The sequence below is a fragment of the Tursiops truncatus genome, chromosome 12 (assembly GCF_011762595.2).
Source record: "Tursiops truncatus isolate mTurTru1 chromosome 12, mTurTru1.mat.Y, whole genome shotgun sequence".
NCBI lineage: Eukaryota > Metazoa > Chordata > Mammalia > Artiodactyla > Delphinidae > Tursiops > Tursiops truncatus.
This window is the reverse complement of record NC_047045.1, coordinates 10,562,362-10,583,359: the sequence shown is the minus strand read 5'-3', so window position 1 is coordinate 10,583,359 and position 20,998 is coordinate 10,562,362. Positions and strand designations below refer to the sequence as shown.

The 20,998-nt window shown below is 43.3% G+C and overlaps 1 protein-coding gene across 1 annotated transcript; it reads left to right on the top strand.

Annotated features, from left to right (window-relative positions):
- Positions 1-13,680: 13,680 nt before the first annotated feature.
- EEF1A1 (eukaryotic translation elongation factor 1 alpha 1) lies at positions 13,681-20,998 on the top strand. Its single transcript, XM_033867452.2, has 8 exons — positions 13,681-13,817; positions 14,668-14,845; positions 15,130-15,309; positions 15,430-15,726; positions 15,804-15,954; positions 16,043-16,299; positions 16,385-16,619; positions 16,708-20,998. The coding sequence occupies exons 2-8, from the start codon at positions 14,702-14,704 to the stop codon at positions 16,830-16,832; spliced, it is 1,389 nt and encodes a 462-aa protein (XP_033723343.1). The 5' UTR covers positions 13,681-13,817; positions 14,668-14,701; the 3' UTR covers positions 16,833-20,998.

The window sequence follows — 20,998 nt, the reverse complement described above, 5'->3', positions numbered from 1 at the left end:
TCCAGTGTCAACGCTTCCTTTCTGGGAACACACTGATAACTCAAAAGAATGTAAGACTTACCTGTCAGCATCAGGCTAATAATCCTTCCAGCCTGGTGTTTATTTAGGACAGTAACACTTGAACAATTTTGTCAGAAACCATGGTAACAATCTCAAAAAGACTGAGAAAAACACTGGGTGACCGCCTTACTTTTGCGAGGAAAGGAAAGGGGTGCAGGAAAAGTCAGCGGACCCTAGAGCCTAAGTCCTCAGCTGATGTCTGTCCCCTGATGCTCTCTATTTGCAGTGCTCCTGATAACCTGTGTGTCTAGCATCCAGAAATGTATCTAGACTCTTCTCAAATCCACTCATAGCTTTACATCTTGGCCACGCTGCATTTATCAGGATGTATATTTACAACCACTGCAAAAAACTATCGTTAACCAAATAGGCACCAATACAAACTCTGTTCACTGCTTTGGCCTACAGCCAGCATGAATATTTTTCAAAAAATTGCAAAGTGGAAATAGCTTTATGGTCCTTTAGTTATATGATGAAAAATGATTATATGCTTATATTAAAGAAATCTTATTCCTACCACCTAGACATAACCACTGTTAAAATATTAGAGTATAGGGCTTCCCTGGTGGCGCAGTTGTTGGGAATCTGCCTGCCGGTGCAGGGGACGCGGGTTCGTGCCCCGGTCCGGGAAGATCCCACATGCCGCGGAGCGGCTGGGCCCGTGAGCCATGGCCGCTGAGCCTGCGCGTCCGGAGCCTGTGCTCCGCAACGGGAGAGGCCACAACAGTGAGAGGCCTGCGTACCGCAAAAAAAAAAAAAAAAAAAAATTAGAGTATATTCTTCCAGACCTTTTGCATTACAGAAAGTGATACAGTCTTTCCAAAACATTTCAAACATTACAGATATGTATAAAGCACAAAATGAAAAGACCCCTCCTTTACCTCCATCCCTGCGGGGGTCAAAATGCTTAGATGGCCCCCGAGGTTTCCCTTCCCTTGGTGTACATGTCTACATACTCCCTGGGGCTGTGAATGTGGTGAATGTTACTTTCGTGACTGGGTTACATTACATGGCATTGTCAACCCTAACATGGACTATCGGGATGGGTTTGACCTAATCTGGAGTCCTTTAAAATTAGAGAGTTTTCTTCTTGTGGCAGAAGAGGAAGTGAGAGGTCTGAAGTATGAGAAGGATTGGAAACACTGGAAGACAGAAGGGGCCATGTAACAAAGGATGCAGACAGCCTCTGGGAGCTAAGAGCAAGCAGCCCCTGGCAGCAAGAAAATGGGACCTCAGGTGTTTTTTTTTTTTTTTTGGTTTCATTGGGTCTTTGTTGCTGCGTGAGGACTTTCTCTAGCTGCGGTGAGCAGGGGCTACTCTTCATCGTGGTGCCCGGACTTCTCATCGTGGTGGCTTCTCTTGTTGCAGAGCACGGCTCAAGGCTCGTGGGCTTCAGTAGTTGCGGCACATGGGCTCAGTAGTTGCAGCTCACGAGCTCTAGAGCGCAGGCTCAGTAGTTGTGGCGTCTGGGCTTAGTTGCTCCGCGGCATGTGGGATCTTCCCAAACCAGGCCTTGAACCCGTGTCCCCTGCACTGGCAGGAGGATTCTTTTTTATTTTTTTAATTAATTTATTTATTTATTTTTGGATACGTTGGGTCTTCGTTGCTGCACACGGGCTTTCTCTAGTTGAGGCGAGTGGGGGCTACTCTTCGTTACGGTGCGTGGGCTTCTCATTGCGGTGGCTTCTCTTGTTGCAGAGCATAGGCTCTAGGTGCATGGGTTTCAGTAGTTGTGGTACGTGGGCTCAGTAGTTGTGGCACGTGGGCTCTAGAGCGCAGGCTCAGTAGTTGTGGCTTGTGGGCTCTAGAGCGCAGGCTCAGTAGTTGTGGTGCATGGGCTTAGTTGCTCCGCGGTATGTGGGATCTTCCTGGAACAGGGCTCGAACCAGTGACCCCTGCATTAGCAGGCAGATTCTTAACCACTGTGACACCAGGGAAGTCCCCCAATTTCCATTCTTATAGCAGCAATTTTTTATGTTCTCCCACCTTCCTGTCACATAACGGATGTGCCCACATCTGAAGAGGGTTTCTCTAGGCAACTTTTGCTTCAAGTTAAGAATCTAATAATAGGTTCCTTCTGCCATCTGGCTCTCATTTGCTTCGTTTATTGTTAAAGTTTAGTATCAGAGTAAATGTTTTCGAACATAGGAAGACTTTACTAGAGACCAACTTAATTTTGTAGAAGATGCTACTTTTTTTTCTTTGTTGTTTATTTAGAGAATTATTTAGGGGAGCATTTTTTGCTTCCTTTGGGTTGTTGCAGATTTTTTTCCCCATTTATTTCCTTAAAATATAATGATAATTATGAATTTGTTGTTAGTACCAACAGAAATGTAAAATTTTTAAAAGTCTTTTCTCATCAGTTAGTTGTTATATGTTTTTTTTTTTTTTTTTGCGGTACGCGGGCCTCTCACTGCTGTGGCCTCTCCCGTCGCGGAGCACAGGCTCCGGACATGCAGGCTCAGCAGCCATGGCTCACGGGCCCAGCCGCTCCACGGCATGTGGGATCCTCCCGGACCGGGGCACAAACCCATGTCCCCTGCACCGGCAGGCGGACTCTCAACCACTGTGCCACCAGGGAAGACCGCTATATGATATTTTTAAGAAGATATATGAATTAACCTTTGTCATCATTAATGATGATGATGATGATAACTACCATCTATTTGACCTTCACTGTGTGCCAGGCTCTGTGCTAAGCATTTCACATTATGTTATTTTATTTAATCCATTAAGTATTATACTCCTGTTGCAGGTGAAGGAACTGAAGCTCAATAAATAAAGTTAAGAAACTTGCCTAAGGACACACCGTAAATGTCAGAGGAAAGAATAATTCACGGATATTTGGTTCTGAAACTAAGATTTCAACATGCTGATTGGTAACGATATATCATTAAGTAGGGTAATATTAGTAAATGGGATAATGCTTACATTAAACATTGATGAGCCTGTTCAGAAAGAAACAATGGAATGACTGGAGTAAAGTACATATTAAGTAATTGCTATAAGGAAATGATAATTCCACCAAACAGTATCTGCCAAGTCCATTATAATCAGTTAAGTCTTTTTCTTTGGTCGCGCCACTCGGCTTGTGGGATCTCAGTTCCCCACCAGGGATCGAACCTGCACCCCCTGCAGTGGAAGCGCAGAGGCCTAACCACTGGACTGCCAGGGAATTCCCCCATTAACATTTATTGTAATTATTGAAATAGTTGGATTTAGGTCTACCGTTTTACTATTCGTTTTTTTTTTTTTTTTTGTCCCTTCTGTTTTTTGTTCCTCTTCTTTTGGATTGTTTAGACATTCTTTAGAATTCCATTTCATCTAATGGCTTTTTAGCTGTATCTCTTTGCCTTATGTTTTTAGTGTTTGCCCTAAGGTTTACAATATACATCCTTAACTTTTCACAATCTATCAATACTTAGAACTGATATCGGCTTTTTGTACAACATAGAAGCCTTGCAACTCAATTGGCCCATTCACCTTCCACACCTGTCCTTTAAGCTATAATTGTTACATGCATTCACTCCACATATATTACGAACCCTATAAGACAATGTGACAATTTTTGCTTTAAAAAGTCATAAATTTAAAGAAATTAGGAGAAAGGTGAGCCTTTTATATTTACCTAGATATTTATCATTTCTAGTTTATTCCATTCTGAAGATTTGAGTTTCAATTTGGTATTGTTTCTCTTCAGCTCGGAGAATAACTCGCAGCATTTCTTATAGTGCAAGTCTGCAGGCAACAAATTCTCTTAGTTTTCTTTTATCTAAAAATGTATCTGTTTTGCTTTCATTTTTTTGTTTGTTTTCTCTATTTTTCCTAATTTTATTCAGGTATGATTGTCATATGATAAACTGCGTACCTTTAAAGTATACAATCTGGTAAGTTTTCACATATGTATACACTCATGAAACTATCACCACAATCAAAATAATGAACATGTTCATCACTTGCAAAAGCTTCCTCACACCTCTTTGTAATTCCCTCTTCTCTCTCCTCCCCACCTCCCTCCCTATTCCCTAGCAACCATTAGTGTGCTATCACTACAGATTAATTTTCATTTTCTAGAATTTTATACCAATGAAGAATTATTCAATATGTATTCTTTTTTGTATAGTTTCCTTAATCAGCAAAATCATTTTGAATGTCATTCATGTTGTTGCATCTATCAATAGTTTATTCCTTCTTATTGCTGAATAGTTTTCTGTTGTATGGGTATACCATCATCTGTTTATCCAGTCACCTGTTGATGGACATTTGGGTTATTTTCAGTTTGGGGTGATTGCAATTAAACCTGCTACGAAAATTTGGCCTCCAGTCTTTGGATATATGCTTTCATTTCTCTTGAGTAAAAACCTACAAGGAGTCATATGGTAGTACAAGTTTAACTTTTTAAGAAACTGCTAAACATTTTCCCTAAAAGATTATACCATTTTACATTTTCACCAGCTATGTGAGAGCACCAAAAAATTGGTACTGTCAGTCTTTTTAATTTTTGCCATTTTAGTGGGTGTGTGATAATATCTCATTGTGATTTTATCACCGTCATTCAGGAAGGATACTTTCACAAGATATAGAATTCTGGGTTAACAGGTTTGATTTTTTTTTTCTCAGCACTTTAAGATGAACAACATTTCATCTATCTCTTTGCCTCCATGTTTCTCATGATTTGTCCACAGCCGTTTCAATCGTTGCTCCCCTATATGTGCTCCCCTGCTTTTCTCTGAACACATTCAGTTTTTACCTTTATCTTTGGTTTTCAGCAGTTTGACTACGATGTACCTAAGAGGGGTCTTATTGTTTTCCTTGTGTTTCACTGAACAGATTGACTCTATCCTTTACTAAATTTGGAAAGTGTACAGCCATTATTGTTGCATATCATATTAATTAATGTAGACCAAAAAAAAATTTTTAAGCAGTTCTACCTATAGCCTTTACATACTTCCTATAACTAAAAATATCTTTTACAGAAACCTTTTTAGAGTAAGTTAGTCAATGATGGCATGGGGATAAAGCTCATCCTTTATCCATTCACTGACTCAGTTAATACACAGTTATTGAGCAGGGACTGTTTTAGGTGCTGAGGATAGAATAATTTAAAAAACAGACAAAATGATAATAGTTAACACTTAGAGAATGTAAGGAACATTAAAAATATACATTAACTGGGAACTCCCTGGTGATCCAGTGCTTTCACTGCTGGGGGCCTGGGTTCGATCCCTGGTTGACCCGTCCAGCCGCGCGGCTTGGCAAGCAAGCAAACAAATAAAACAAGCGAACAAAAAGCATTAACTTATTTAATTCTCATAACAAGTCTATAAGTAACATCATTATCCCCATTTTACAGATGAAGAAACAGACGTAAAGAGGTTGAGTAATATGTCAAAGGTCACACAGCTAAATAGATATCCGAGCTGGACTTTGAACCTAACTAGTCTGGCTCTGGGATATGCCCTTTAAATCCCTGCCACTTTACCACTGAAGGCAAAAAATGGAGGCCATAAAGATGGGCAGCCGTTATCTTTAGCCTCATGAGCACAAGGCAAATCAGGAGTAAACACTTGGGAATTCCCTGGTGGCCCAGTGGTTAGGGCTCTGCACTCTCACTGCTGAGGGGCCCATGTTCAACCCCTAGTCGGGGCACTAAAATCCCACAGGCTGTGCAGCGTGGCCAAAAAAAAAAAAAGAGAAACTCTCTTCCAGCTTGGAGAGTTTATTATTGTAGACCTTGATAGCAAAGGCCAGTACAGCTTAGCCGGAATTAATGAAACCAAGTGAGGAAACAACACAGTACTATACAAAAAAGGACAGTAGTAGTCATGCTGCTGTGGATCCACAGGTGGCAGATATACAGATTCATGGAAAGGGACTTCCCTGGTGGCGCAGTGGTTAGGAATCCGCCTGCCAATGCAGGGGACATGGGTTTGATCCCTGGTCCAGGAAGATCTCACGTGCCGCGGATCAACTAAGTCCTGGTGCCACAACTACTGAAGCCCACACACCTAGAGCCCATGCTCTGAAACAAGAGAAGCCACCGCAGTGAGAAGCCCGCGCGCTGCAACTAGAGAAAGCCCACGTGCAGCAACGAAGATCCAACGCAGCCAAAAATTAATTAATTAATTAATTAAAACAAATTCATGGAGAGATTGTTAACAGCTCTATTCACACAATGGCTTTCAGATTCTTTTTTCATTTTGAATGAGTGTGTTCTAAAAAAAACGATGATCTGATAGCTTACCATAGTGGTTCCCCAGTTATTGAGACTTGGTTTTCCATTTTCAGTGATGACTGTGTAACATGCTGTTTCCCAAACAATCATTACATGTAAGATTGTTGGGTATTTTTAAAAAATAAGGCTCTAAAGTTCTTTTTGCAGCAAAAACCGCTTGCCAGTAGATATATGGAAAGTACTGGAAAAACAGAGGAGATGACATAGCAGCAATTCAAAAGATACTATATTAAAATACTTTTTTTTGTGTGTGTGGTACGCGGGCCTCTCGCTGTTGTGGCCTCTCCCGTTGCGGAGCACAGGCTTCGGACTCGCAGGCTCAGCGGCCACGGCTCACAGGCCCAGCCGCTCCGCGGCATGTGGGATCTTCCCGGACCGGGGCATGAACCCGTGTCCCCTGCATCGGCCGGCGGACTCTCAACCACTGCGCCACCAGAGAAGCCCTAAGATACTTTTTAAAAAAGATACAGGGCATTTAATCTTAGAAAGTACAAGGATGTGACAGGACTTTAGAATTAGGGGTGACTGTTTAAGCTGCCTGTAATTTTTTAAAATCCTAGTTTAAAAAAAACTGTTTTCTTTGACATTTCTAACTTTACAATATTTAAAACATAGCATCTTCAAGATTCTGAAAATGGATCTGATAGGGAAATTAATAACCAAATCTAAAATGCAGGGATGTTAAACACAGAGCTCAAAGCAAGGTCACTGTGGCATCTTCTTAGTAAAGAAACTTCATTCTGTGACAAGATTCCAGCTAACGAGGAGTCTCAAATAACAAAAAACAGAGTAACAAACAACAATTTAGATTTGTTGATGCTTACCAGGTGCCAGGCATTGGGTTAAGTACTTTACATTGACTGTCTTTAATCTTCACCACAATCCTCCAGGGTAGAGATTATTTATTATCTGCACTTTATAGATGTGAAAACTGAGGCTTAGAAAGGTTAAATCCCTTGTCTAACATAGGTTAAATCGCTTGCCTAACATCCCATCGCTAGCTGTGGTGGCACCAACAGGGATTTGAGTGAAGGCTTTCTGACAGCAGAGCTGCCTCACTTTAAAAGGGCTATACAATACACACACCAGGTAAAAACAAAAAGGAAAAAAAAATTCCCTGCCAATTATTGTTCTAACTTGGTGCAAAAAACCACACTCAGGACTTGAGAGATTCTTATCTAATTCCTATAGCAACCTTATGCGGTAGGTACTAGCATCCTCTTTTTATAGAGGAGGGAGCTGAAGCTTAGAGGCCAAAAAACGTGCCCAGAGACACACATCCGGTAAGTGATAGATGCGAGACTTGGACCCAGGTCCGTTTGTCTCTGAAGCCCCGGTGTTCTTCACAGGTTCTTTGGGGGGCTCAGTGAATACCCCAGATAGATCTTGCTTTCTGTTCCTATCTGTGGAGGAGCAAACTCTCCTCACTTTCTTTTCTAGGGCAATCATCGAAAACACCCACCCACCATGGTCTCCTTCCACTGGTCGACTCCCACAGTTCTTACCCAACCAGGTGAGACCCTCTCTACTCTGAGCAGCTCTCTGGTCTGCTGTCCTTATCCACTCCCCCAGTCTGGGTCCCTCCTGACTGCTCAAAAGAACCCTAGGCTTACCTGATTCCAGCACTCACGCCCCCCTGGAGGCATCTGCTTACTGTTTGTGTCCCTTCTCCCTACCTCTCCAGGGCTCTGCCACAGACACCATGTAACAGTGATTGTTTTTTGTCTCCTCAGTGTCTAGCTAAGCATCTGGCACACAGTAGATGCTCAATTAATGTTTTTTGTTTGTTTGTTTGTTTGTGGCTGTGCAGAGCTTGCGGGATTTTAGTTCTCCGATGAGGGATCGAACGTGGGCCACAGCAGTGAAAGTGCCGAGTGCCAAGTACTGGACTGCCAGAGAATTCCCTCAATTAATGTCTGATGGATGGATGAATAAATACTGACCTCTGAGGTCCTATACAATTAGTATATCATACTGAATGCCATAATTTGAAAGTCTCTGCCATTTATGGAACACACACACACACACACACACACGCACACGCACAAGCACAGTCACACAGTCACATGTATTGGTGAATCTATAGTTCTAATACTTACAAGAAATGGATTAAAGTACTCATTATTAGGATGAATAATGACAATTGGTAGAGTAAATTTCTCTATGTTTTGAACAGATTTTTCTTGCTTTTTGAAAGAGCTAACAATTATTTTCTAAGTATAAAGAGCACTAACGTTTGTAGAAATGGTCTGCATCTTCAGGTACATTATCTCATTTAATCGTATGATCAGTTCTGTAAAATAGGTGTTATTAGATATTTTACAGTAGGATAATGAGCTCAAGGGTGATTCTTTCCAAGATTACACAGCTAATAAATAAAATTGCTGGGAACAGGCTCCAGCTCTTCTCTTAATCCAGTGTTCTTTCCATGTTATCTACGAAGACATAGAAATACTAAAAACGAATATTGCCTATAAAATGTGGATTCACAAAAAGTAGTGAGGGAAGATTATTTATCCTTTCTTTCATACCAAATGAGAAAGCATATATCCTGGTAGGCATTGTATTTGGAATCATGAGAGCAGTAGCAGAAATATCCTTAGTTTCCTTAATTTTCCTGGAATATTTTTTACACTTTCTCTAAAGCGCTAAAAAGAGAGTAACAGGGCTTCCCTAGTGGCGCAGTGGTTGAGAGTCCGCCTGCCGATTCAGGGGACACGGGTTCGTGCCCCGGTCCGGGAAGATCCCACATGCCGCGGAGCGGCTGAGCCCGTGAGCCATGGCCACTGAGCCTGCGCGTCCGGAGCCTGTGCTCCTCAACGGGAGAGGCCACAGCAGTGAGAGGCCCGTGCACCGCAAAAAAAAAAAGAGTAACATTTCACTATATAACTTCTGTACAATTTTTTACTATGTACCTATTTCAAAATTTTTACAAATAAAAAGATACCAATGAGTTTTTCTCTACTGAATCAAGTTAGCGTCACAAGGCATACCAACTGAGGGAAGGTGTTCTCCAAAAAGCCTGTAGAAATGCGATAATTGAATGCCTGTGGCGATACCGTTTCACGTCATTTCATATTAGGTGAACAGAGTTGTGAGGTAGGTACTAAGTAAGAGTAATGAGCAGACCACTGTAACAGATGCCTTGAAAAGCCAAGAATGCTGCCTATCACAGATCTGTAAGCAGTAGATCGAGGACTGAGTCCCTCGACCTAATTACCACTGCTATTTTCATTAGACTGGGCTGCCTAGACCTGCTGGTAAAAGTTTGGACTAGCTCTCCTGTCGGACCATGTGGGTTTCAACGCTGCTCTGCCGGGCCCCAGTGTTCTCACAGAAAAGATCTCCAATATGTATTCAGTGAAAAAAAGCAAGGTGTATTTCACCATTTTTGTGGGAAAAAGAGTGAAACTTTAAAAAAGAATTTATGTCTGCATTTGCTTATTACACAAACTATCAGTTGCCTACGGGCTCTCCATCTGTAAAATGTGGGTGCCGGGATTACATTAACTATTGCAAATATTAGAACACTGGCACACTTAAGTACCATTTTACTTGGATTCTCAATCCAAATAATTCCCTGGCAAAATCATGTTCTAAAATACCCTTTTAAAAATCATCTTCAATTGGCAGAGGCAAGATGAAAATGTGGCAAGCCACAGCAAAATGTTAATTACTTAAAGCAGCTCTAAATTAGGCCCAAAGCAGAGAGATCAGCCAATGCTGAAAGATGCTCGGTGAATCACAATTACTGTACAGATACCAAAGCACTGTTCACCCTTTTACTAAGTAAATTTATTTGGTTATTACCAAGATCTTTTTTTTTCTTCCCCTAAAAGGGGTCGCGAAGATGTTTACTACAATGTGTTTTAACAGTTTGCTACTCTAAATGGCACAAGCAACTTTAAGGAAAATCTTAAACAAAATACGACCTTAGATTACGATCCCAAAACACATTTACAAGTCTCAACAATGTTACTGTTACCGGTTTAACGTCTAAGTTAGTAAAAAGCACACTGTAACTGCTGTAACGTCATGGGAAAAAAATGCTCTAGGATTACGTTCCAAACATAGGGTCTGGGGAACCTTTTAGAGGCCACGCCACAGTGACGAAAACCATCCCCCACCCCAAGCCACGTGGGGTTTTCGGCCTCCTCTCGGGCGCTTCCTTCCGCAGTCGGAGGACCAAAGAGAGTGACCTCAAGGACGGGGCGTGGCCGGGGGCGGGGCGACTTCGGCCCCCAGTGAGCTGAGCCAGCCGCCGCCGCCGCCGCCGCCGCCGCCGCCGCCAGCCCGGCAGGCCCACAGGTGTCCGAGCGCGCGCGGAGGAAGGACGGCGCGGGCGCGGGCGCGGGCGCGGGGGAAGGACGGCGCGGGCTCTGCCCGCAGTGCAGGCTCCTCCGCTGCCGTCTTTCCTCGCCACGCGAGTGCGCCCCGAGCCGCGCCGGGCTTCCCTGCGACGCGCGTTCCCGCCGCGCTCCCGTCCCACCGAGAGCACAAATGTGAACATTGCTCGGGGAAAAGGCTTGCGGCCACCGGCTGACCCTAACGCACTGTATGGCTCGAGATCCCTCCAGTCCCCAAGAGTCTCGGCCGTTATCGCAACATGAGTAAGAGCACCCCGTCAGTGGTGCTCAGGAGGTTACTTACGTACGAATCAAGGAGTGATGTAGAATTTTGCTCTTCCGTAGGTGCTGTTTGGAAAAAGGATTCTCCATAAGGTATTTTAAGTGTATACGCTTATCTGCAGGCAGAGGGCCTTGGGGACAACGTTCAATGAATTGTGTGTATTTTACAGAGATCACTTCTCTCACTTTCTTCTAAACATGGGATGCTTTCCTCTTACCAACATCCGTTTTCATTTTGACTTTTTCTTTCTTAGGGTAGGTGTTAACTACAATTCTGGATTTCATGTCGAACTTTGAAATAGTCAACTCTTGGTTTCTTTGGGTTTTGCTTCTTTCCCTCCTGTCACTAAATAACTGGTTCAGTTTTCAAAATGTTGTCAGTCCTGTTAGTATTATCTCCAATAATGTACAAACCTAAACCATTTGAGGTGTATGGAAAGAAAGCATGGTAAAGAAGCATGGAAAATAATAAAACTAGTGTGGCACCCTATGCAGTTAATATTACTGTGATATACAGATTTGGCTGATTGTGGGAATCTAGTTCCAAGAGATTAGCCACTAATTAATATTTCAAAGTTAATAAGAGATGAGGTAATTTGCATTGTTCTATTGCTAGTGATTGATTTTCACTGGTACTTCTTACATCTTTATCTTATTACAAACATGGACTTGCATATCAAGATAATCTCATTCCACATGTGTACGACTGGGTAAGGGCACTAGGAAAATGCATTGTGAAAAAAGAATTTGTGAAAGGAGACAAGCTAGAAATATAGACCTTATAAAAAAGGCTTGGACTTCCCTGGTGGCGCAGTGGTTGAGAATCTGCCTGCCAGTGCGGGAGACACGGGTTCGAGCCCCGGTCTGGGAAGATTCCACATGCCGTGAAGCAACTAAGTCCATGCACCACAACTACTGAGCCTGCGCTCTAGAGCCCGTGAGCCACAACTACTGAAGCCCGTGCTCCGCAACAAGAGAAGCCACCGCAGTGAGAAGCCTGCGCACCGCAACGAAGAGTAGCCCTCGCTCGCCGCAACTAGAGAAAGCCGCGTGCAGCAACGAAGACCCAACACAGCCAAAAATAAATTAATTTAAAAAGAAAAGGCTTTTGTTGCTAGAAAAAGATTAGTTATATGTATTTCTATGGAAACTTTATATAGCCTAGTTTCTTTCATGAAAACTATCTCAAAACAAGGCTACAAAAACAAAAAACAAGGCTACAAACTCCTAATGAAGAAAGAAAAACTTAATTTTAGACGTTTGTATCTACAAAGAATGGTAAAACAAGATATAGGAAGGCTATAACAAAAGAATTTCTTTTAAAAAGAAAAAAGGGCATTTGGGCTGTGAGAAGTGACTGAAAGCTAGGACTGGAAGAAGTATATTCTACAATAAAATAGAAAGTAAGCACCATACAAATTTGCATTTAACTGCTTCCCACTCTTTTATATATTAGTTTTCCTCTTCCAGTTTGATTGTGGGTTCCTGTCCAAAAGGTGGTATTTCTTTTGCACAAGCCACGGTTCTTCACTTAGCCCTGGACACATAGTAAGTTCTCAAATATTTGTTAACAGATTGGCTCAAAAAGTTGCCGTGATGTTCTACACGTGGAAGAAGAGACATAATTATCTAGTAATTAAGCTCATTAAAAATAAAGATTCTTCTTCCTTCAGGAGTATTTCTGAGTCTGTCTGCCCTGATTGCCAAAGCGAAAAGGCCTTATCCAGTCTCACCCTAGATTTATGCCTAAAATGCAGTTATAATCAATAGGATGATGGAAAATGAAGCTATTTATTTGAATGGGGTAGGCCATTTTTGAGAAGCAGTGATTCACAGCAAGTGTTGGGGATAGTAAACTGGCTGGATAAGCTTGCTGATGCTTGTGGATCTTTGTCTCTACATGAGATCACGTGGAAAGACTGAATTTGAGAAATTCTTTTTAGGTTTTTCATGCTTGCAATCAAATGAGTGTACACTGGAAAAAATATACCAGGAGAGTAGACACACACTCAGGGTCTCGTTAATATAATAACACTAGAGTTAGAAGTAAAGCAAACTGTAGCAGTTAAGTCTATTGTAAACTGAAAAACTGGACGTCTGATGTACCATATGGTATGAATGTGTGATACGAACTTCGAATAAAATCTTTGGACGGAGAAAGCCAAGAGAACAGCCCAGGAGCATACTCGGCGGGCTCTTGGTCTCGGAACTGAACCACTCTAGGATTCCCGGGCCAAAGACGGGCCTTGAACTCCTCTCCAGCCGAAAGGGGCGCGGAGGGCAGGGGCGGGGGAGAAGCCAGCCCCGGCAGAGGAAGCGGCTCGAGGGGCTGGCCCCGGACCTGTGAGACGGCAAGTCTGAGGACTAGAGATGAACTGCGGGGTGAAGGAATACTCCAACCTCGGTCCGCCTTTCCAGTTAAACCAGGAACGGTACAGGGAAGATTCTGGACGTGCCCGCCGGGGTGCCTCCTCGCCGCTCCACCCCCCCCCCCCCCCCAGCTGTGCTGAGAGTAATTCATACAAAAGGAGGACTCGCCTCTGCCCGGGGGAATCCCAGGGACCGTCGATAAACTCCCACGAACCTGGAGCCGAGGGAGCGCTCGTCCCCGCCCCCCTCCCACACACTCTCGTCATCCTCTGGGTCAAGAGGAGCATGCGCGAGACACCGTGTGCTCGTCAGTGGGCTGAGCGCACATCGCCCACGGTCCCCGAGAAATGGGGGGAGGGGACGGCGATCGAATGGGTGCCTGGTGGAGGTGGCGCAGGGTAAACTGGGAAAGTGGTGTCGTGTGCTGGCTCCGCCCTTTTCCCGAGGGTGGGGGAGGACCATATATAAGTGCCGTAGGCCCCGTGAACGTTCTTTTTCGCAACGGGTTTGCCGCCAGGATACAGGTGAGTTCCGGGTGTGGCTTCCGTGGGCCTGGCCTCGGCGGGCGGCCGCGGCCTTTGCGTGCTTTTTTCTCCCACCGGGCCCTTGGGCCCCCTCCCCATGTTCTTGAAGCCGAATTTTGGGTGCGGGTAGAGTTCGAGGCCTTGGCGGTTTTTCGAAACCCCTTGGCCTCGTGCTTCGGTGGAGGCCTGGCAGGGACGTTGTGGCCGCTGTGTGGGGATCCCGCCGCGCCTTCTCGCCCGCCTCGTCCGCCCCCGCTATTTAACTCAAGCTGCCGCGGATTTTTTCCGTTCTGGGCGGTTCAGCCGAGGCCGGCCGGGGTCTGACAGGACAGGCTTTTCGGCGCTCGTCGGTTTCGGGGTGGGGGGCGCCGCGAGGCGCGGAGGGCAGCGGGCCCGCCTGGCCGGCGCACATGCCGGCGCAGCCTCGTTGGGGCGAGGCGGGGCCCGCGAGCCGCGGCGGCAGGGCGAGCCGAGCGCCGCCCCGCCCGGCACCAGTTGCGTGCGCGGAAAGATGGCCGCTCCCCGGCCCCGCTGCACGGCCTCAAAATGGAGGACGCGGCGGCCCGGGAGGGAGCGGCGGGTGAGTCACCACACAAAGGCATCGGGCCGATGCCTGCCCGGCGCTGCTTCCTGTGAACTCGCGGCGGACGGGCGCTGTCCTGGCACCTCGGTTCCTCGCGGCTCCAGGGGCGCCCTTCCTCGCGATGGGGGAGTGTTCCCGCCACGTTCGATGGTTGACCAGAGTTGGGTCAGCTGGGCGCGGGTTATAATCCTGCTTGCAGTTGGCATCGTGGCTTTTCCCCGAGCCTCCGGGACAGTGATCTGAAGGGTTCGCCCCCCCGCCATTTAGGTGTCGTGAAAACCACCATTAAACCTAAGCAAAAATGGGAAAGGAGAAGACGCACATCAACATCGTTGTCATTGGACACGTAGATTCGGGGAAGTCCACCACTACTGGCCATCTGATCTACAAATGTGGTGGGATCGACAAGAGAACCATTGAAAAGTTCGAGAAGGAGGCTGCCGAGGTAGGTGAAACAGGATGGTGTAAGGAGCTTGTCTGCAAGTACGTTATGTGGTAATTTTCCAGAAACTGGCCCCTGGTCTAGATCCGACTTGCACTAGTTAAGGTACGTCGCGGAGTTTGCGGTCAAGTCATGGAACGCGAACTTCCAAGAAAAACGCGGATGCGCCCAAGTTTAGCGATATTAAGTGGAATGCAGCATTTCTTCGGAATAAGTGGGGGGAAGGGATTTCATGCTGGAGTTTGGTCGTGTTTTAGTTACCAAGTAACCATCCTTAATCCTTTCAGATGGGGAAGGGCTCCTTTAAGTATGCCTGGGTCTTGGACAAACTGAAAGCTGAACGTGAGCGTGGTATCACCATTGATATATCCCTATGGAAATTCGAGACCAGCAAGTACTATGTGACCATCATTGATGCCCCAGGACACAGAGACTTCATCAAAAACATGATTACAGGCACATCCCAGGTTTGTAGGATTAAAAACTTCTGAAAATAATTGGGCCTGTCTTCTGCATTGGCAAAGCCATGAGTTTCTCCATTTGAAGAGCTTTTGTTTAACAGGATGTGGCCTTGTTTTCTTTCAAAGGCTGACTGTGCTGTCCTGATTGTTGCTGCTGGTGTTGGTGAATTTGAAGCAGGTATTTCCAAGAATGGGCAGACCCGTGAGCATGCCCTTCTGGCCTACACTCTGGGTGTGAAACAACTAATTGTTGGAGTTAACAAAATGGATTCCACCGAGCCACCATACAGCCAGAAGAGATACGAGGAAATTGTAAAGGAAGTCAGCACCTACATTAAGAAAATTGGCTACAACCCAGACACGGTAGCATTTGTGCCAATTTCTGGCTGGAATGGCGACAACATGCTGGAGCCAAGTGCTAACGTAAGTGATTTTCAAGAGTTTTAGGATTGTCCCAGAAAGGCGCGTTTGATGGTAGCACTGACTGTCTTGTGTTTTAGATGCCGTGGTTCAAGGGATGGAAAGTCACTCGTAAAGATGGCAATGCCAGTGGAACCACACTGCTTGAAGCTCTGGATTGCATCCTGCCACCAACTCGCCCAACTGACAAACCCTTGCGTTTGCCCCTTCAGGACGTCTACAAAATTGGTGGTAAGTTGAACGTTACGATTAGAACCTGTTTGGGTTGCTATGACGTCTCTTCATACGAGGTATTTATTATTATTTGTAAACATTTTAGGTATTGGCACTGTCCCTGTGGGTCGAGTGGAGACTGGTGTTCTCAAACCTGGCATGGTGGTCACCTTTGCTCCAGTCAATGTGACAACTGAAGTGAAGTCTGTTGAAATGCATCATGAAGCTTTGAGTGAAGCCCTTCCTGGGGACAATGTGGGCTTCAATGTCAAGAACGTGTCTGTCAAAGATGTTCGTCGTGGCAATGTAGCTGGTGACAGCAAAAATGACCCACCGATGGAAGCAGCTGGCTTCACAGCTCAGGTAACACTGAAGTGACAGGTTTTTATTTACTGCTGTAAGTCTTTAAGTGTCTTTGAGACTCATTAAATGCAAGTCTTCTCTCCAGGTGATTATCTTGAACCATCCAGGCCAAATCAGTGCTGGCTATGCACCTGTGCTGGATTGTCACACGGCTCACATTGCCTGCAAGTTTGCTGAGCTGAAGGAGAAGATTGATCGTCGTTCTGGGAAAAAGCTGGAAGATGGCCCCAAATTCTTGAAATCTGGTGATGCAGCCATCGTTGATATGGTTCCTGGCAAACCCATGTGTGTTGAGAGCTTCTCTGACTATCCTCCTCTGGGTAAGGATGCTTTTTTGGTGTAATTAAAAACTTTTCTAAAGGTCTGGGGGGGGGAAAGTGTTTCTAATGGTAATATTTGTTTTAATAGGCCGCTTTGCTGTTCGTGACATGAGACAGACGGTTGCTGTGGGTGTCATCAAAGCAGTGGACAAGAAGGCAGCTGGAGCTGGCAAGGTCACCAAGTCTGCCCAGAAAGCTCAGAGGGCTAAATGAATATTATCCCCAATACCTGCCACCCCGGTCTTAATCAGTGGTGGAAGAACGGTCTCAGAACTGTTTGTCTCAATTGGCCATTTAAGTTTAATAGCAAAAGACTGGTTAATGATAACAATGCATCGTAAAACCTTCAGAAGGAAAGGAGAATGTGTTGTGGACCATTTGTTTTGTGTGTGGCAGTTTTAAGTTATTAGTTTTTAAAATCAGTACTTTTTAATGGAAACAACTTGACCAAAAATCTGTCACAGAATTTGAGACCCATTAAAAAAGTTTAATGAGAAGCCTGTGTTTTCTTTTGGTCAACACTGTAACTTCCTATAGTACTAACTACTTAGGTAAGAGTTGTCCATAATCTATTTCTGGTATTAAGTCTGCTGAAAAAATGAATTTTATATTTATGGGTTGGAGCTTCAGGTTTCTTACCCTTGTGTAAGGAGAATTCACCTGTTGAAGTAAGTCATAGAAACGCGTTGGTACAACACAGGATAAGCAAAGTAACTGTTCCATAAGCTAGTTTGTAAGAAGGTCAAATTCTATAATATGAAAGCTCATGTTGCATATAAAATTCTGTATGGTTACATAAGTATTGAGTAAATGAGTTACATCAAACTTAAGTTCCCAGTTATGGGAAAGTGCATTCACATTTACAATATTCAAGTAATTAACCTAAAATGGGAAGCCTAAGTAGTATTGAGCACTGCCCTGCTAGAGTTATTGTATCCAGATTCTAGGAAAAAATAAAAGATGTTGGAAGCTAAGTGTGTTTCCTGTCACTTAAATAGAAATTCACTTTCTATAGGAATTTTCATCTAATGAGCAAGGTTGGGTAAAGAGAAGAACATTGCCACCCAGGAGATTAAAACAGTTTAAAGAGGTATGATTGTAAATACTAAGGTCCGTTTGGGACTGAGTGTAGGCGAAGCTTAAATTCTAGTTTGAAAATGTTTTATGAAGTTCCATTTTAAAAAGTACTTACTGGAAAGGAACATTGGAAGATTATAATTTGAAAGTTGCTGAAATTTGACATTTGGGCAGGGTGAAAATTAGCTCTTAACTATAATAATTTGGTAACCTGTAAATTGCAAGGGACTGGTCACAAAGGGGAAAAACTAGGTGGTTGCAGTTAATAGTAATTGATCTAGGGTATAACTGACAACTGTCTGATGTAAATACCTGGTTTTGATATTTGGTGAATCTAAACACTTGTGCATTTGAGGAAACAGTCTAATTCTGTGTTTGATATCTTTGCTTTTAGGATATGAAAGAAATCAAGGTAGCTGGAACTGGTGAAATCACCAGATACATAATCCTACAGGCTTTTTTGGCTAATAGAAAGCATCCTGTAGGGTGTACACAGGTGAATTAACTACAATTGGAGCATTTTTTTCTTCTTGAATTTTCCTGGGTAAAATGCTTTCTCACTTATACATGAGGCCCTTGGTAAGGGCTCCACATGATTAAAAGATTTTGTCCCCAGCTTGCCCCTTAATGTTTTGACAAGTAATGGTGTTTACTATGAAGATCAGAGGCAAGAATAGGATTTTTAAGCATTGCTGGCTAGTATAAATGGTAGCTGATAGACGCATATCTCACAGCTGTAGGATTTACCAAGGGATTTGACTTCCCCACAATGAAGGTTTCACTGCAGAAAATTGCTTTTCATTAAATGGAAGAGTAGGAATGGGAGAGTAGGGCAGTTTGCATACTACATGGATTCTAGTCTGTATGTAATTTCTTTGAGCACCACCTACTGGTAACTACAGTTTGAAACTTGGGATTTCTAGGTTCTGGATGAAGGAGTGTTTTGCTCACTTGAATTTTTTCCACTAATTGCCTTTCCATGTATATGAGCTGATGAACCAGCAGATTTATAAAACAAACTGGTGCTTGACCTTAAACCACATTTTATTTTTTTAAATATTTGGCTGCTCTGGGTCTTAGTTGGGGCATGCAGGATCTTCAGTTGCTGCATGCAGGACCTTTGGTTGTGGCACGTTGCGCCCCCTACGCTGGGAGCGCATGAGTCTCAACCACTGGACCACCAGAGAAGTCCCTAAACCACATTCTACATTGGTCAGCTGTTGAAATAACAGTGTAAGGACTCTCAGATGGAATCTTGTTGAAATTTGTTGCCAGGAATTCTGGTGTGATCTCAGAATATGAAAAGTGAGAAAGGCATTTTGGTTCAGGAGTTTAGCAGATTGCCAATAATGTGTATCTCATTTTCAAAAAAGTATTGTGAATACTCACCCTTTATTCCCAGAATAGTCTAGAATAAGTGAGTTTTGGCTAGATCAGAACTCAATAATTTTATGCTTATAATTCTCCTACAGTTAATTATTGATAATTTATCTCAAATCTCAGATGCATCAAGAGCTCAGCTATCTGGATGACACAACTTACTCTGAACTAATTAATCTGTTTCAGTGTGGTAATTTCAAAATGTTTTAACTGGAGACTGATGTGTAAATATTCCCATGGCCCTCAAAACAACTGAAATCACCTTAGTTTTTTGAATATTTGTTTTAAATGTTCTTTTTTAGACAAAAGTGTAAATTGACTACGCCTTACAAATCTTGTTGGAAAGTGTCAATAATAAATTGCCAAATTAGAAGAGTGACTTTGAGGTCTGATGTTAGATGCAGTTTCTGAAGATGCAGCTTTTTCAAGAGCAAGAGCAATTCATCTGGTTATTTGAGTTCTGTCTGATGTGCCCAACAAAGGCTAACTGCCTAAGTGGTGAAGAGTTCTTGATTTTCAGTAATTTGCAGGATGTGGTGTAAAAATCTTGAATATTATCAGGACAGGACTATGGGTTTTCTTTTTATTAAAATGTATTTACCTTAGTTAACTTTTCCGCTGAGTTGAGCACTGAGCTCAAGAAGAAGCTGTTCCTGGCTGTATATTCACAGTTCCTGAAATGGGCAACTGTAGAAAAGGGGTGACAACTAATTTCTTGTGTGTCAAGATGCACTTTCATGTTATTCATTGATAGATGATGCTTGTCATTGTGAAATGCTGCAGAAATAAGTATAGTAGAGAATTAAAGTTACATTACAGTTAGGAACTGTGTCTTGAAGGGAGTGAACAGCATGAGTGCTCAATCCTGTGATTGGGGGAGAACATGCACTTTCATGAGACAGAGGGAAGAATAAGATGTATTTTCCTTTTTTTTTTTTTAACCTTCCTGAAATTTTCTTTTCCTGATCTGGTTTTACATTTCATGACTTGTGTTCTTTTTTCACTTCATCGGAGTCCTCTGTTATTTGCCAGCCTCTGGGAACTTCCATGACTAGTTAAGACTACAATTGAAGTTTGACATTGCTTGCTCAGTTGATAGTGATTTAGAAAAAAGAAAACTTTGTTAGGAAATTGCTACATGGCTCCTGAAAGATCACTGACCTCTGATCCAGTGGAAACCTTGAAAAGGTCATATGGCTTTGTCCTTTTCTAAATAGAAGGTTATGCTGTAGTCCTGCAGTCATCAGAAATGAGTGAAATAAGTAGTGAAATTATCATTTACCTTGGACAGCCCTCAGCAGGCCCGTGTATCTCTTAAGCATTTAGAGCTTAGTTTGTGGTCTCCGTGGGAAAAACATGACAACAAAGATACTGTTAAATTAATGTTACAATAATTACAAGTAAGCAAGAGTATTAGAAAACTGTTAATGTCACAATAATTACAAGTAAGCAAAGAGTTATTAGAAAACTTAGTAAGCAAGAGATTTAGAAGTTTTCCCCATTTTTTAATTGAGGTAACAACACTAAAATTCACCCTTTTAAAGTATGTAGTTCTGCAAGTTTTGATAAGTGCAGTTCACAATCAAGGTATATAGAGTACTTCCATCACCCCTCCCCTTCCCCGAAATTCCTCTGTGCCCCTTTGTAGTCAGCCCCTCTTCTCTTCCTCTAACCCTTGGTAACCACTGACATATATTCTGTGCCTATAATTTTGTTTTGCAGCCATGTCACATACCTGGATTCATACAGTATGTAGCCTTTTGAGTGGTTTCTTTCATTTAGCATGATGCATTTGAGATTAATCTGTTTGGCATATATCAGTAATCTGTTCCTTTTTAATGACTGTAAATTTGTTTACAGCTGAGGGATGTTGGTTGTTTCCAGTTTTGGATTAATTACGAATAAACTGCTATAAATATGCA